The sequence below is a fragment of the Podarcis tiliguerta genome (assembly GCF_965153285.1).
Source record: "Podarcis tiliguerta genome assembly, chromosome: 5".
Classification (NCBI taxonomy): Eukaryota; Metazoa; Chordata; class Lepidosauria; order Squamata; family Lacertidae; genus Podarcis; species Podarcis tiliguerta.
In genome coordinates this window covers 23,713,800-23,730,392 of record NC_139538.1, presented here as the reverse complement: position 1 = coordinate 23,730,392, position 16,593 = coordinate 23,713,800, and the positions used below count along the sequence as shown (strand labels likewise).

Here is a 16,593-nt window from a genome sequence, read left to right as displayed (position 1 = left end):
AAACTCTTTGACAGATCTGGCAAGTAGTTTAGCTTGTCATGCTGCAATATGACAATTAGCTGGAATTGCCAGTTTTCTCCTGCCAAAACCCAAGGGTTGCATCCAGCTAGGTTCTACTCGGAGTACGACTAATTTAGATCCATTCATTTCAATGGGTCTTCTCTGAGTAGAACTATCCTTGGCTACAACTCAAAGTGGGCAACATCTGACTGATTCAGTGAGACTCCAAAGATGTTTAGGAAAATTGATCATAAAAATTGAAAATACACATTTTGATTGGTCTGTACTGTGCACTTCCTCCTCAAATTCTTCAGGTTGCCACAGACATTTATTCCCTGGAGTTTCCATGGTGTTTAGGAATCTAGTAAGTTGCCTTGTACCGAATCAGAATTGGTCAGTCTTGACCAGTTTTGTTGACACTGACCAACAGCATCTCTTCAGGGGCTTCGTATGGGATATTCCCAGCCTGAAGATTCCTAGGGTTGAACCCGGAATCTTTTGAAAACATTGCAGGTACTCTACAACTGAGCTACAGTCTTCCCCCAAACGTAGTCTTTCCATTGTTTTGCTCTATTTCTTCGGCAGCTCGTAAAGCCATTTATTATAGCAAGTGACTGAAGAATAGGGCTTGGTCCATCACAACGAGGAGTTCAAGCTGGGTTTGGATTGTGGAACATTCACATTTCACGGCCAACCGATTATGATGGCCAACTTAATCCCTCCAGATGTTGCGCATTTGAGTCCCACTTGTTCTCAGGCCAGCTGCTGCCTTTTCATCCAGCAGCAGATAGAAGATAGGTGTTTCCAATAAGTTTGAAGAACTTAGGCAGCTGGTGACATCAGCGGCTCAGACTACAGACACTGGGGCTTCTGAATCCGGAATTGTATCTTAAAACCCTCCCCTGGGCTCTTGGATCATCGGACGGGACTGTGGTCCAAGAGGGCTGCAACCATCTGAGATCCAGCTGGTGGCAACAAAGAGAAGCACATTTTCCGTTTTGGCACTCATTCTGGAATGCCTTCCTTTCTAGAGGCCTGCATGGTCCACGTTCTGTAAGCGTTTTTGAAAGCTTCTTTTTTGTGTGTGTGTGAGATGCTGCAGGGGTCCATTTTGTGGCTGAACGGCTGATGGAAATACAAACAATGAAGTTGTCACTGAGTTGCCAGGACTTTGTAGGAATTGCCTGTGTCCCCTCCCCCCCCCTCCCCTTGCTCTTTTCCTGTCCTCACTTTATATAAAAAAAAAAATGTTTGAAGGGTTTGTTTCTTCCATGCTACTGCAACTCCTTAAGATCAGGCCGAAATTGCTTGTCGTCAACCCAGCAAAAGGGGAGGTGGGAGACAGGAATAAGAGAAATTAAAAAAATTGAAGATTTACATTGCAGGCCAGGAATGTTTGCAAAGTTTCTTTGCTTGGGTCTGTCGGTGAGAGTGGAGTTAGGGGACAGGGCCAAACTCACCATTGTTTGTTTATATGTGCTGTTGCTAGTCTTTACAGGCTATATCAGCCAGCAGCTCCCTATCCTATCCTGCAAAGCCTCCTCTTTGTTTTCTGTGTGACAGCACCAGCTTAGTCAATCAACTGCTGCAGTCCGTGTTTGCATCACATGATAGCAGCTAACAAAGAAAACAAAACCTTTTGAACAGGGGGGGTGGAGGAGGGTTTTCAACGCTATGAATGCTTGCAGAGGAGCCATGCCAGCTGCTCCCTGCTTATTGGGTCTGCCTGCCAGTTGGGTCTTTTTTTAGCACTATTCAGCAATACCACATAGGTGCCTGCACATGCCAGAAAGGAGCCAAACCAAACCAAAAGGGAGGAGAGAGAGAGAGTGCACTAGGATTAGGCAGATAGGCCCCATGCCAGGCAAATGCATGAAGAAACATATTAGGGGGTTCTGTTTCACTGCTATTTCCCTGCTTCTTCCTGAATTTTTGCCCCGATTCAAATTTTGATGATTCTTCGAAAGCTCACAGGTGGGGGAGCCTAGAATCCTCCACTGGAATTGAACGGCCAAGCATTTAATAAAGGCAAAAGTGCTTTGAATCAACAGCATCCGCACTGCAGAAACTTTTTAGACATGGGCGAAGGATAAATTAAACTTGCTTCTCAAGTTAATGTACCATGTAGGCCTTTAAAAGCCCCCTTCAGTATTGTGTTAGAATCTGAACGAATCTCACTGCTTACACATCACATGTATGTTGCCCTACCTTGAGCTCAGAGCATCAATTTAGTCTCCTGTAAGGAGTAAGGTAGGGACACGGGTGGCGCTGTGGTCTAAACCACAGAGCCTAGGGCTTGCCGATTGGAAGGTCGGCGGTTCGAATCCCCGCAATGGGGTGAGATCCCGTTGCTTAGTCCCTGCTCCTGCCCACCTAGCAGTTCAAAAGGGCGTCAAAGTGCAAGTAGATAAATAGGTACCACTCTAATGGAAAGGTAAACAGTGTTTCCGTGCGCTGCTCTGGTTTCACCAGAAAACGGTTTAGTCATGCTGGCCACATGACCCGGAAGCTGTCTGTGGACAAACATCGGCTCCCTCGGCCAATAAAGCGAGATGAGTGCTGCAACCCCAGAGTCGTCCGCGACTGGACCTAACGGTCAGGGGTCCCTTTACCTTTAAAGGTGGGTGGAGAGTGACTTGCTTTTTCAGGGTCAAGCAGGAATTTGAACTTGAGTTTCCCCCACATCCACTGCTATAATACATCTAATTCACCCAGCTCACCAGAACAGCCTTGTAAAAAATCAATGTGAAAATAGAAGAATAGTTTATTAAACACACTGATGAACGTTAGCAATTGTCAACAACGAAACCCGTTTTTCCACCAATGTCAACAGAGGAAGCCCTAGCATAATAAAACTGATAAATCAACAGATGCCATGATTGCCCCAAGGAGTGGAGAATGCTGCTGGAATAGTGTTTAGGCCCACGTAGTCCAGGGATGGGGAAACCAGTGATCAGAGATGTTCGAAGTCTTGACAAAATCTGGAAGAACACAGCTCCCCTTTCCCAATTTAGTTCATCCTGTTTTTCAGCAACCCACCAGATGCTTCTGGGACGCCTACAAACAGGGCACAGAGTCAATAGTCCTTTCCTCCTCCTGCTTCCCAGCAACTGTGATTTAGTGGCATAAATACCTTTGGACACAGCATTTCCATATAGCCATCATGGCTAATAGCCATTAATAGCCCCGCAACACCCCAGTTGTTAAGTACAGCAGCGATTTCCAGAACTTAGAGATCTGAGTCATATAGATGTTGTTGTCGTTTCCTATAGACCTTTTTTTTTTTTTTTTTTTTTTAATGGTACGAAATGCACAAATCTAATTCCGGAGCCTTGCAGCATACCCAGTAATGGGTTCTTGTGAAACTTTTCCTTTCTGAGAATGATTAACTTGGGAACGCTGCCTTGTGCTGTATCTCCACCTGCTGGCCAGAAGGGTTTAAAACAAGCAGTTTTTTTAACACGTCATTATGGCATCTATTACCTTCGCCTTGAATACTGAGCAGGATAAAACTGTTGGGCTAGGATGAGAGTGTTGCAAAGTCAAATCCCCACTACGTCACGGATCTTACTGGCTGGGTTTGAAAAAGCCACTACTTTCTTAATGCATAGAGGAGCTGCATGTTAAAAATGAGATAGGGCAGTGCCCCCAAGTTCTTTCAAGGAAGTGCAAACTACAAGGGCAGTACCCAACAAAGTAAGTGCTTTAATGCAAGGATTTGCAGTTGAACAGCAGTACTCTCATTGCCTCCCATGTCCTCTCCAAATTTGCTCTGGAGAGTTGGGGGAAACCCCTGAACAGATTTAGGGGATATGGGGACACAGCCCAAATTTCTTATGCTAACAGAACAACTTTGTGGGGTATTACTTGATGGGATTAACCAAATGCTTGCCTCAGGCCTAGAACAACCTTTTACTGTGTAAGACAGGCAGGCCTCCATTCGTTCCCCCTATTCTCTCTGTTCAGAACACAAGTGAAAAGGAGAAAGCTGGTATGTCTCCGCACGAGTTTCAACTGGATCCGCCTCCTTAGGAAAAAGTAGCAAATGTTCTTTACTTCCATGCCATTCAAAAAAAAAACCCTCGAATGATCTTCATCCGACGCTGCCTTCCACGCCTGCGGGTTCTTGCATCAATTTTCTGAGAAATAGTATTTGCACTTCCTCTGTACTTCCCCACACTCTTAATTTAAATATAGCTGCAACAGGATCTAGTAATGCGCAGGTTCGTTGGGTTAAGATGATTCTTGAACGCTCCCTCTTGTGTAATCAGCCCTCCTCCTCTTCCTCTCTCAGTGCCAAGATCTTCAGTTACTTGGTCGGAGCTGCTGGTTGAGAGAAACCTGGTGAAATGCAGGCCCATTGGGTCATGGTTCTGTACTCACAGAAGGAGCGCCTGCAAATATCTACTTAACTGGAGGGGCTGCATCCCAGCCTCCCGTCTCCCAGTCTCAAATTCCCTCTCCTAGAATTTACCTCTCTGTGACATCTCCCCTCTCCCAGCCTCGATTTCCTTCCCAAGACCACATGTTCCAGCTTCCTCAGCTTCCAAAAGGGTAACAATATCTCCTCCCTCCCTCCCCTGACAGAAAAAGACTCCCTTGGTGTCAGGGTGAAAGAAAAAAAAAAGGGAGGAGAGTTTCTCTCCTGCAAGTCATGGTGGTGCCTCCCACTTCTGAGATGACTCATTCAGGTTCTGGGTTATGTTTCTGGCTCAGTCTGTGTGCCTCTTGCACCTCCTAGTGGCTCAGACTGTCATGACGGTTTGCCAGCAGACCAGTATAAATATTATAGAGAGAATGAAGGCACTTTCTTGATTACTTAATAAATAAAACATTTCTACGTTACACAGGAGCAACGCAGCTGAAATTCTATGCCGTCAAACTTAAACACAAGCATTATTTTCATTGCCTGAAATTTTAGCTATTCTAGCTAATGCTTTGCCAGAGCTTGACGGTAACAATATTTATGTTTCAACTCCCCAAGCACCAGAGGCAAATCTGTAAGCATCAGTTGTGCAAAGAGCTGAAAATGTTGCAGCAGTTCAAGATTTGTTCAGCCTTGGATATTTATTCTCCCGATTATGCTGCATGATGATTTGTGTCCCCATTAAGTAGCTGATCTAGCCAGCAGGGGGCATTGTTGGTCAACATAAATTTTGTTCAGTCTGTGTTACTGTGGATCCCAAATAGAGTTTGGGATTTTGTTGTACAGCTCCCAGACTGCACCCTGGTGGATGTTAAAAACGATTCAACACTAGTCCCTATCAGGATTTCAGTGTGATTTTAGGGGCTCCTATCAACTGAGTCACGATTCTTTATCTGAATCTTAATAATTAGGTTCAAGTGGATGTGAGGGTGATTTGACTGTAACATCTGCCACCCCACTGATCACCAGGGTAGATTCAGCTGATCTGACTGGCTAGGCGGGTGCCACCTATCCCTCCCAAACCTGCATGCTCAGTGGAAGAGGCCGATCATCCCAGATAGAAGGAGTGTACCGTTCTTCAGTCAAGATAGCTGCACTCCCGATAGAACCTTCAAACAAGCTCAAGGTCCATAATTAGGTTCAAGTTGTGAATCAGAATACACCATGATGGAAGTGCCCAAGCTGGTCCACAAGCTTCATTCAGGTGGTCCACCACATTTCTGTGGATTTCTCATTGATTTTTGATTGCATTTTCATTGCTTCTTTTATTTCTTATGTTGTATTTTATTCCATTGCATTGCCATTTGAATTCTGTGGAACCATAACCAGTTGATTATATACATGTCTACACATAAGTAAACCTCACCAAGTTCAACTGGGCTTACTCTCAGGTAAATGCTTAAAAAAGCTCCTGTAAACTTTTCCACTCCCTAATTGGTAATGCACTTGCTTCAGGAAAAACATCTTATTCAAACCAAGCCTTGGTTCTTGCTTCGCTGTTTAGCAAGTGTGTGTCTGTGTGTGTGTGAGAGAGAGGGAGAGAGGGAGAGAGAGAGAGAGAGAGAGAGAGAATAACCTGCTTGAATTATTTCTCCTTGCACTGATAAGCATTTATAGAAGTTAGAAAAGCAAACAACCAGGAACACACACACACACACACCATCTCCCTTTGTGGCAAAATTTAATTTAAATAATTTAAATAAACATGCACATGGGGAAAATGGAATGAGAGAGGGATAGAATTAAGGGCATCAGATTCTCTTTGACTGACTTGCCACTGTCCTCACTCCCAAAGGGTAGAATACACCCATTTCTTCTCAGTTACTATTTCTTCTCTGCCATCCTGCTGGTCTCGTTTCTTATCCTGATCCTGCTGGAGGGAAGAAACCACCCACAGCTTCCTCCTCTCACCGCTAAAGACAAGCACTGCCTGAGGTTTTTTTCAAGAAGCAGGAGCCACTAGCAAGGAAAATTCTAGTGAGCAGGCTGGGGCTTCGAATGCGAACGGGAAGCCGTTCGAATGCGAACGGCTGTTATGTGCTGTGGCCATTTCCACTCACAAATTACCTAACATGCTATGCCCAGAGAGGACACTGCATGCTGAATAATTGGATGGTGGGCAGGCCCAAAGATGAGAGCTGGAAAGTGCAGTAGCTACTGGGGTTGGGGAGGGCTTGTTCCATTGTCTTCAAGTGCCCACAACCTGCTTGTAGTCTCCCTCATCCCAGATGCCAGTAGGAGCCAAGTAGGGGTCTAAGGCACTCTGTCAAATGTCTCATAATACTGGAAATCAGGAGCATTCAATGAAGATTCGGGCAAAGAAAGTACTCCTTCACATTAGGGCGGGGCAATATATCGATATACCATCCAAAACCAGTTTGAAGTCCATATCATGATATCAGTTTCATAGTTTTTGACCCGGCAATATATTGCAAATCATGATGTGTGCGTGCGCATGCTATGCAAAAATCACAATGTGGGAAACACTGTGAAGCCAGCCAATACCTCCACATAGATCCATGCTTATTTTAGACATTGTGACATATCAGTATATCGCAGTGTTTAGCTCAGGGGTCAGCAAACTTACCACGCCTTGGGCGGGTGTCTCCAGAGCCGATCGCGCGGTGGGCTGGAGAGCGTGTGCCCATATGCGTGCGCACACGCTATTTCCAGCGCACTTCTGGGTCTGAGGAGCACTGGAAATAGCTTGTGCGCATGTGCAAGGGCCTCCTCCGACCCGGATGTGCACCGGAAACGCTTGCGCATGTGCACAAGCTATTTCCAGTGCTCCTCCGACCTGGAAGTGGGCAGCCGCGCAGCGCAGCGCAGGTAAGAGCGGGCGGCGGCAGCGGTGGGGGGAGTCGCTGCGGGCTGGATAAACGAGTCCCTTGGGCCTTATCCGACCCGCGGGCCTTAGTTTGGGGACCCCTGGTTTAGCTAGTGATATATCACAGTGTTGGAAACCAGGTATTTCCCAGCCCTACTTCACACAGCCAAACTACGGAATCTGCACCCACAAGAAGCAGTGATGGCCAACAACCTTGATGACTATAAAAGAAAACTCAACGGCTCCATTGAGAATAAGGCGCCCAATGGTTCCTAACCCTGCTGGCTCATGTCAAGGTAGTATGCTTCTGAATACCAGTTACTGGAAACCACATGAGAATCGCACTAATTCATTAGAAAGCATTCAATGACATATTTGACTTTGAAACTTAACAGGTGCATACGTGCAAAGCTGTTTGCATCTTTTCGGGATAGATTGTGCTTTGCTTCACTGCTTATTGGTTTATTTAGTTAGTTATGATTGAGGCTTTTAAATGGTATTAGGAATTTCCACCTGAAGGCAAGGTCATGTACTTGCCAGGCTACCTAATAAACGTAAAAATCAATATTGCGCATGAAATTTAACGGCTACCCTCAATAAATTTAGGATTTTAAAAATACTAGTTCTATATTGATGTGAAAAGAGTTTATATTTCCAACAGAAGTAAATGGCAAAGATTTATATAGTGCGGGACATATTTCTGCCAATTCAGTATTGAACGACAATATAAAATGCTCTATCTGTTTTATCAAAATATGGTTCTCATTTATTAACCATCAGGGTATATCTTGGTATTAACTGATGCATTAAGTTACTATCCCTTAATACTTGCATGTCATGCATTTGATACTCACAGTGTTTGACCTTGTATGGAACAAAAATTTAACTGTGCCTTCTCAGTTGAGAAGGAATGCTGGAGAAGTTTGCTTAAAATATTTCATCTCACTTGGAGAGGGCAAGTTTCAACAAATATTACTTTAAATGTTTAGAGGGGGTGACATTGTCCAATCAAAATAACTATTCTAGCTCAACTGGTTTGCTTATCAGGTTGGAGCCAGTGCTGGCTAGCGTAACTGCATGTTTTTTCCTAAATAATATTTTGTTTGCTGGGGTGTGGGAGAATATGATTGAGGTTATTTTTTAAAAAATTGATTACTGGGATGTAGAAAAAAACCAACAGAATATGATTTACACTTGAACCCTCTTCCTTCAAGGAGTTCAGAGTAGCTTAAATAGTCTCTTGTCCAAGGCTCATAAAACCTGTATCTGATCATATACAGTTGTACCTTGGTTTTTGAACGCCTTGCAACTCACGTTTTGGCTCCTGAATGCCGCAAACCCTGGAGTGTTTCAGTTTGCGAACTTTTTTGGAAGCCGAATGTCTGACATGGCTTCCGATTGAGTGCAGGAAGCTCCTGCAGCCAATCGGAAGCTGCACCTTGGTTTTCGAATGCTTTCGGAAGTCAAACAGAGTTCCGGAATGGATTCCGTTCAAAAACCAAGGTATGACTATACTGTTAAGACTATTCATTGACTGTGGGCAATCTCAATAACAAAATTCTCCGTATCATTCAACAGACATAGCAGAAAACCAAAATAGGACTTTATCTTAAGTGAACCCGCTTTACTGAGATCAGACATAAAACCAACAGACCCTTCGGTTTCTGGTTGTAATTTCTTCTCCTTCTGTGTTTGAATATGGTCCAAGATCACAATGCCAATACTCCTGCAGACAGATGAGGCACTCACTCTTAGCATTTCACAAGCCTTAATGCTCACTTTTGTTACATGCTGAAGGCATGCAATAAATCTTTTGGGATAAGGTGCTTATTACGCCCCAGCATGTTTCTGAGCACAATTGAAAGTATTGCTGCTAACCTTTAAAGCCCTAAATGGCCCTATCGTTCAGCCCAGGTACCGAGGTCCAGCTCTGAGGGCCTTCTGGTGGTTCCCTTGTTGCAAGATGTGACGTTACAGGGAACCAGGCAGAGGGCCTTCTCGGTAGTGGCGCCTGTCCTGTGAGATGTCGTCCCAACTATCTGACCTTCTGTAGACATCTGAAGACAGCCCTATATCAGCAAGTTTTTAATATCTGATGTTTCACTGTTTTTTATGAGCTGCTCAGAGTGGCTGGGGCAACCTAGCCAGATGGGTGGAGTACCAGTAATAAAAATTTCTAGAGACACAGTTGATGGAATCTTTCGAGGAGCTGGAGATGGCGTATATAAATGGTCCATGTTTCATAAGCATGTACTCGCAGAGCTCAGGCGATGCTGGATTTCAGCATCAATGTTGGCACTTGTGGAAGGATAGCTGCCCATACTGGAAGAAGCAAAGACCACCAGTGTCAAAGCAATGATTCTTCAACATCAACTAATAACATCAACTTTGTTGAACTGGTCACGTTGTGCAGATGTCTGATTATCATCTTCCAAAGCAACTACTCTATTCCGAACTTAAAAATGGAAGGCGTAATGCTGGTGGTTAACAAAAGAGGTTTAATGACTCTTTTGAGGCAAATCTGAAAAAAATGTAGTATAAACACTGACAACTGGGAAACACTGGACTGCGAGCGCTCCAATTGGAGAACAGTATTTACCAAAGATGTCATGGGCTTTGAAGACACTTGAACTCAGAATGAAAAGGAAAATGTGCTAGGAGGAAGGCATGCTTGGCACCGTGATAAACTACCTCCCAGAAACCTATGTCCCCACTGTGGAAGGACGTGTGGATCCAGAATTGGTCTCCACAGTCACTTACGGACTCACTGCCAAAACCGTGTTCATGGAAGACAATCTTACTCAGCTACGAGTGATCTCCAAAGACGACGACTAGTAATTAATAACTAGAGAAGACTAGTAATTATTTTTTATTTTTATTATTATTACTATGCCATAAGCACATTGATACAATGGCACATTTCCATGTACTTGGCAAAACTATGTGATTTATTTTGCATTTGCACCAGATCCAGTGGAACTTATTTCCAAATAACTGAACAGAACTGCAGGGTAACATAGCACTCCTGTGACCCTAGCTGCACCAGTATAATTTAGTCAGGATCCCATATGTACTTTCAGCACCAGTCTGGAGGAGGGGGAAGAGTTAGAACTATAAAAACCATAGCTACAATGCTACCCATTCCCCCAGCATCCAAGGCAACACCACTGACACCAATCATAGAGTAGCATGCCAACAATGCCCCGATAGCCATGCATAGACTGACCCATTCCACACACAGCAATAGGGAAACATCTACAAGACCTCACCCCCGAGCCATACACAACAGGCAACCCACCAATCACTACTGAAAGAGCCCCTGGGCTAGCAGCAATTCAGCAATAAGGAACGTCTGGAAATCCCTCTACAAACAGGTGTTCAAATTCACCTGTATCACACAACCATTGCTAATACAGTCGTACCTTGGAAGTTGAATGGAATCTGTTCCGGAAGTTCGTTCAACTTCCAAAACACTTGAAAACCAAAGCGCAGCTTCCGATTGGCTGCAGGAAGCTCCTGCAGCCAATCAGAAGCCGCGGAAGCCCCGTCAGACATTCGGCTTCCAAAAATAGTTTGCAAACCGGAACAGTCACTTCTGGGTTTGGAACGTTGGGGAGCCAAAACATTCAGGAACTAAGCTGCTCGACTTCCAAAGTATGACTGTAACCAAGCTTTTGACGGCACAACAGGGAGACATCTCAAATAGGGACACATCTGAGGGGTGTCAGAGAGGTAGCAGCGCAGTCAGACTGCCAGCTCACAGGACACATGCTCCTTTGATTATTGCCCCAAATTTTGTCATCTGTTCTCCCTCCCTCCCTCAACTACTAAATGCTTTGTTCATTGCGGCAATTACTCAGAAGAACCTGCCAGCTTACCATAGGATAGAGTTACCCTAAGTTATGGTAGGTTAAGACCCCATCTCTCCCAGAGTCATATCTCAAAGTAAGAGAAGGCAAGAAAGAACTTTGGTGGATAGAAGTGATCTCTCTCTGCTTATCTTCACTAACAAAGTGGACAGCAGTTACTGGACAGCATCATTTTAGCAGGTTCTGAAAGACACATGGTGTAAGAGTTGTCAACATTCTTAGCTTAGGATTCCTGCGATCTTGAAAGTTCCACGGCAGCTTAGATGTCATTTGCCACATTGTGCAATCTCCACACTGCATTCACAACTGCCGAGCAAGCAACTTGAAAAGATACATGAGCCCGCTAGAATATCAAGTTGGCAACGCCACAGAGGAACAGCTGGAATCATACTGGTTACTACTGCTGGTACGCTTCTTTTGCTCACTGCACGGCAAGAGGAATAAGAGCTATGTTGCTTGTTGCACCTGCCTGAAAGCTGTCCAGGAAGAGGCCAAAAGGCAGCAAAGATCAATGGCCAGCAGTTGACAGGAAGGTCTTGGACCTAGATGTCCAGTATGTGTTTGTGAGAGTGCTGCCACCTAACTGCTCCTCAGAGGAACACTCTTCTCCCAGCTAGGAAACTGCAATGTGTAGTGACTGAATGATCTCCATGTGGCTGGGCTGCAATTCTGCAGAGCAAAGGATGTTATGATAGCTTAGTCAATAGTAAGGATGGTTTGATAGGAGTGCCCTTCAATCACTAGTGAGCTTACCTGAATTTGATGGTTCACAGGCCCCAATGCCCCTTCTCTACACAGTGCCTTCTAACCATGCGATGGTGTCACCAGCTGCTGAGGAAGGATTAGCCAATACACCGCTGAACACTGTAAAGGACAGAGGCTGGAAAGTGGGAGAGAGACATGGGAGACATCTGTACAGCCATAGTTTAAAGCTTAAGTCAAGCTCCCCCCATCTACTTACCTGCGGAGTGGTACAAAGGTTCTTGCTGGGTGTCCTGAGGGTCTTCACAAGTTTTATTCTTAAGCGTTTCTCCACAGTTCTCAACATCAATATTCCCTTTGGTGTGCAGGGCTTAAGACCAGAGATAAGAGCTGCATGTGCTGGCATCTGAGAAATGGACTCCGTGTTAAGGGTTTCTACACTATTCTATGTGTGCCAGTCTGAATCCTATGCTTCACTGCAGTGATGTGAGTAGATGGCAGGAAGACTTTTCTGACTCTCCACTAATAGGAATGTTTTGATTTACACGATCTCTTTTGTGGGTGTAACTTAACTTGTCAGTACTCAAGGGTAGAATCTGAGGGACCTGTTCAATTCACACTAAGCCTGCTCTTCCCCCAGTGACACTCACCTTTGACAGCTGTGCCAACAATGTTGAGTCAACATCAGCAAAACCTTGATGCTGACATTATATCACTAGCATGGGCTATGCAGAATATCCTAGAGGGCTCAAAAGTTATTATAAATTGAGCACGGTGCTGTGCCCTTAATATAACCATTTCCCCGTAAGAATCGCAGGGTTATTATTACCTGAATAAAGACTTAAGTTAAGGACTTAAAGAAATTAACGCACCTCAGATTTTAAAGTAATTTATTGGAAATAGTTCTTAGATTACAAACAAGCATTTCTCATTTACAGAATGTGCTGACAGCTAATGGTAAGAAATGTAGCCTTCCAGTCACCTGCCCATCAGCAATGCAACCCTGCAAAATTACAGAGCAATTTACCTAGTTAACTTTCCCCTCACGTAGCCCTTTAAGTAGTTTATTTGTGGTCCAATTACCTGTTTGTGAAGGCATTCCCTGGAAGAGTGCCCAACCTCATATTTACCTATGTTCTGCAGCAAGATGGATACTTCAGTTGTGTCTACTAGCCTGTGAAAATACAACCCACTTACTCTTACATTGTTTTGATTTCTATGAAATTAAAATGCTGTAGGATTCTTTTAAAAAAAGATTTAAGTCACAGCAATATAAAACTCTGGATTGGTTAAATAATCAGCTGAACGGGGGAACTATTCAGGATGCAGGCATGTTAGTGCTCTTTGGGTGGGCTATCAAGAACATTATAGTATCGTGGAACAAGTTACCATGTGATGTTTTACACTTAAGTTTCAGTTGCTCCCAAGAGGATTAACCACCCCAAAGAAAGGAATGATGACATGAGAAACATTGACACTCAAGTACAGCATAACAACAATTAAGCATTTTGTAAAACTTCTGGTGCTTTTTAAGACTGAAGGGGTTTGTTCTTTTATGTATATGGTCAATTAAACCATTGGTTTTAACTACATTGTTTTATTAAAACAATATTCCAAGAAGCATAGGGTAAGGTCTTCTATCAGAACAATTTGAGACTTATTAAGTTGCCACATGCTAAGGTCAAACTAAGCTACCACATACAGATGTTCTTTTTAGATAAGCAAAAACCACAGCACACATCCATTGACCGAGTTGCTTGAGTGTGTTTTGAACTAGTCATACAATCACTGTTTGATAAGCTTAACTTCTCCATTTTAAATAAAACAACTTCCATTTATACAGAAGAAACATAAGAAAGACCGGTGTTTACATATAATGCAGTCACTAAGTATCTACACTGCTTACACTTTAATATACTAACATAAAGCATGGGTTTGATTCACAGAATAAGTAGGTCCACGATTGTAAGTTAACAATAACTCTTTATTGCTTTATACATGTGGTGCTTTTTCAAGGCACTGTGGCATGGACTAAAAAACTTGGAATGACTTGTGAAGGAACCTGGAATGACATATGGTCAACATGGAAAGTTCTTCAGAAGCAAGACGACAGCTAATTTAAATTCCAAGTTATCAAACATCAGGAATGAGAGTTCATAGTTCACAGGAGATAATATAACAATCTTGTTTAAGGATCAGCTCCTTCACATGCCCATTCTGATACTCTGAATAATCTGGAAGATAGCTGCAAAAGGAAACAGGTTTAGATGTTGCTGTTAGAATATATCAAATGATGCACCATTTTAAAGAGTTATGTACATTGGCATTGTTATATACACTGAGTAAACCTGATTTCAGAAAACCTTTGAACAAGTGCCACTTGATTTTACTAAGATGTGTAAGACAGAACATTTTACTACTCCCAATTTTATATAAATATATTCCAAGAAAGCCACATTAGAAAGACCAAATGAAGTGTGAAACTATACCATATGGCACAAAATTTTGCCTGTTTTCTCAGCTGAAATCAACCTATTTTAATTAGCAGTTTTGATTTCAGCAATATGACTTCCCACTCAGTCCTACACATAATAACTCAGAAGTGAACTGATCCATGTACAGTAGAACATACTCTCAGGTAAGTGTGGATAGGAAGGCTGTTTTAAAAGAAAGCAATGGTTGCCAATGTAAATCTTCCTGTTTTCAGCATAGTGTATAAAACTGCTATTGACAGCACACTTGTAACCTATTGGTTTAGATCACTGCTTGCTACGTCTACAACTAAGTAGCCACAATAAGGGGTATAAGCATGACATTTAAAAACAGCTATGAACCCACAATAAGATACCAGTCTCCTCCATTTGTGAAGTAGGCAAACTTCATGTGAATAAAGCCCCTCATTTAAGTAATAATAACTATTACTCTCCTTATCTTCTTTGTAACCATCAACACAACTCCTAAGGATATAATAATTGGAGCCGATAAGCTTATAGAACTAGGTGAACCATCACATATTGTTAACAGTGTTCCCTGACGGTGTTCAGGAAATCTGTTTTGCATATGCTTTCTTTCTTTTTGTGAAGCTCTGTCCTGAGCCACCTGGTGTACCGGAAAAATTACCTTACTTGCAATTTGCTATTTAAACGGGTAAGCCTCAAATAGCAACTTCCAAAAGGCCAGCTATATTAGTCTGCTGTGCAAACCTGAACACAGGTACTTTAGACAGACAATACCACTGGGATTTGTGGGTCACGTCTAGGAAAACAAGTTTAAGACAGCATTGAGAAACTAAAATTCTAAGGATGCCTTTATCTTTTGCAAGTCCTCATTGCTACAGATGTACATAAAGATCAGTGTGCGGTGGGGGGTTATTCATAAAAAGTGGGCAAATATCACTAGCCCAATCAAGTCAGGAAACGTGTGTGTACGTGTAGAGGGATTCCAATATATTGTCTAGTAATTTTAAGAAGGTTTTTTAAAAACAAACAAACAAACCAATACAGCTATGATGAAAAAGTACCAATGTGAGAACCTAAGGGCTAAACTGGTAACTCCCGATAACTGAATAATGTCCAATGGTAGAGTTGCCCATATGGCAGAGTTGCCCATATGGCACTCAACGCCAGCAGCAGCCCTAGGGGTCCACCTTGCCCAGCAAATCCACTACACCTCTCCAGATGTTTCTGAACATCTGCTCCCCATCCCACCACTTGCGAGAAGCAGCGCTTGCCCCCCTTTTAGGCGAAAACACCTTCCACCACTCAAAAAGAAAAAGAAAATGCCTCTTCTAAGAGGAGAACCGCCTCCTTCTCCCTGATCACGTCTTGGCAAATCTAACCAACAATTTAAGGACCACAAACTACGGGACACCAGAGAAGCACAGGGGAACATCTGTGGGAAGCAAACAAGTGTCGCCGCCAACCAAAAAAACTTATTGAGATGAACGCAGCTTGTTTACCTTTGCTAACCCAAGACCTTTCTGGCTGGAAGGGGTACCCCACCTGAAAACCACCCCCCACCCAAAAAAATCAAATTCCCTTGATGGAGATGTTGGACAAGGGACCCAATCCCGCCCAGCTGCCAGCGCTTACCCGATCCGCACACCACGAAGATGAACAAGGCCAGCAGCCAGGGCCCCACCGACGCCTTCTCCTCGGGGGCGTTTCTCTGTGGGAAGAGCCAGCGTGTCAGGACGGCTCGGGTGAGGAAGAAGAAGAGGAGGAAGAAGAAAAGGAAGAGAAGGAGGGGGGGGTTCTTTCGGGGGTAGCCGCCCCTCAGCGGCCGGGGGGGGGGAGGCCACGATCCCCGCATTCCCCCCCCCCATCCTCCTCTTCCTCCTCAGCCCCTCAGGAACCGGTTAAAGGCCAAGCCCCCCCTCCCACACCGCCTCCCATCTTCCTCGCGCGTTTCCCCCTTCAGAGGCTGCTTCCCGCGCGAGAGGCAAACCGGCAGGGGGAGACGGACCCCCGCCCTCCCCGGTCGCAGGAGGGCGCTGAGGGGAAAGGGGAGAAGAGGTTTCCGAGGCCTCCTCCGCGAAGGAGACCCTACCGAGGTCTTGGCCACGTTCCCGCGCTGCGTGATGTTCTTGCTGTGCTTCTCGTTGGCCATCCGGATCCGCTGCTTCGCCACCATCTTGGCCGCCGCCGCTGCTGCTGCCTGACAGACAGACGCCGCGACTGAGCTGTGGCCGCGCTGCTTGTGTGAGGAGGAGGATGAAGCGCGTGAGGGGAGGGCAGCGTGAAGGGAAGGGAGGGGGGAATAGACCGAAC

At 44.3% G+C, this 16,593-nt stretch overlaps 1 protein-coding gene across 1 annotated transcript; it reads right to left on the bottom strand.

Annotated features, from left to right (window-relative positions):
• Positions 1-12,697: 12,697 nt before the first annotated feature.
• On the bottom strand, positions 12,698-16,504 carry SERP1 (stress associated endoplasmic reticulum protein 1). Its single transcript, XM_083443064.1, has 3 exons — positions 16,373-16,504; positions 15,916-15,991; positions 12,698-14,069 (listed from the first exon to the last, which is right to left on the bottom strand). Exons 1-3 carry the CDS (start codon positions 16,454-16,456, stop codon positions 14,029-14,031), a joined length of 201 nt encoding a protein of 66 aa, XP_083299190.1. The 5' UTR covers positions 16,457-16,504; the 3' UTR covers positions 12,698-14,028.
• Between the last annotated feature and the right edge of the window lie 89 nt (positions 16,505-16,593).

What these genes read in the sequence shown, in the direction of transcription:
- SERP1 (XM_083443064.1), bottom strand. Translation starts at nt 16,456, where the DNA reads ATGGTGGCGAAGCAGCGGATCCGGATGGCCAACGAGAAGCACAGCAAG. An exon ending in GGAACGTGGCCAAGACCTCG is followed by an intron (nt 15,992 to 16,372) that starts GTAGGGTCTCCT and finishes CTCTTCCCACAG; the next exon opens with AGAAACGCCCCCGAGGAGAA. An exon ending in CTTCGTGGTGTGCGGATCGG is followed by an intron (nt 14,070 to 15,915) that starts GTAAGCGCTGGC and finishes TTCCTTTTGCAG; the next exon opens with CTATCTTCCAGATTATTCAG.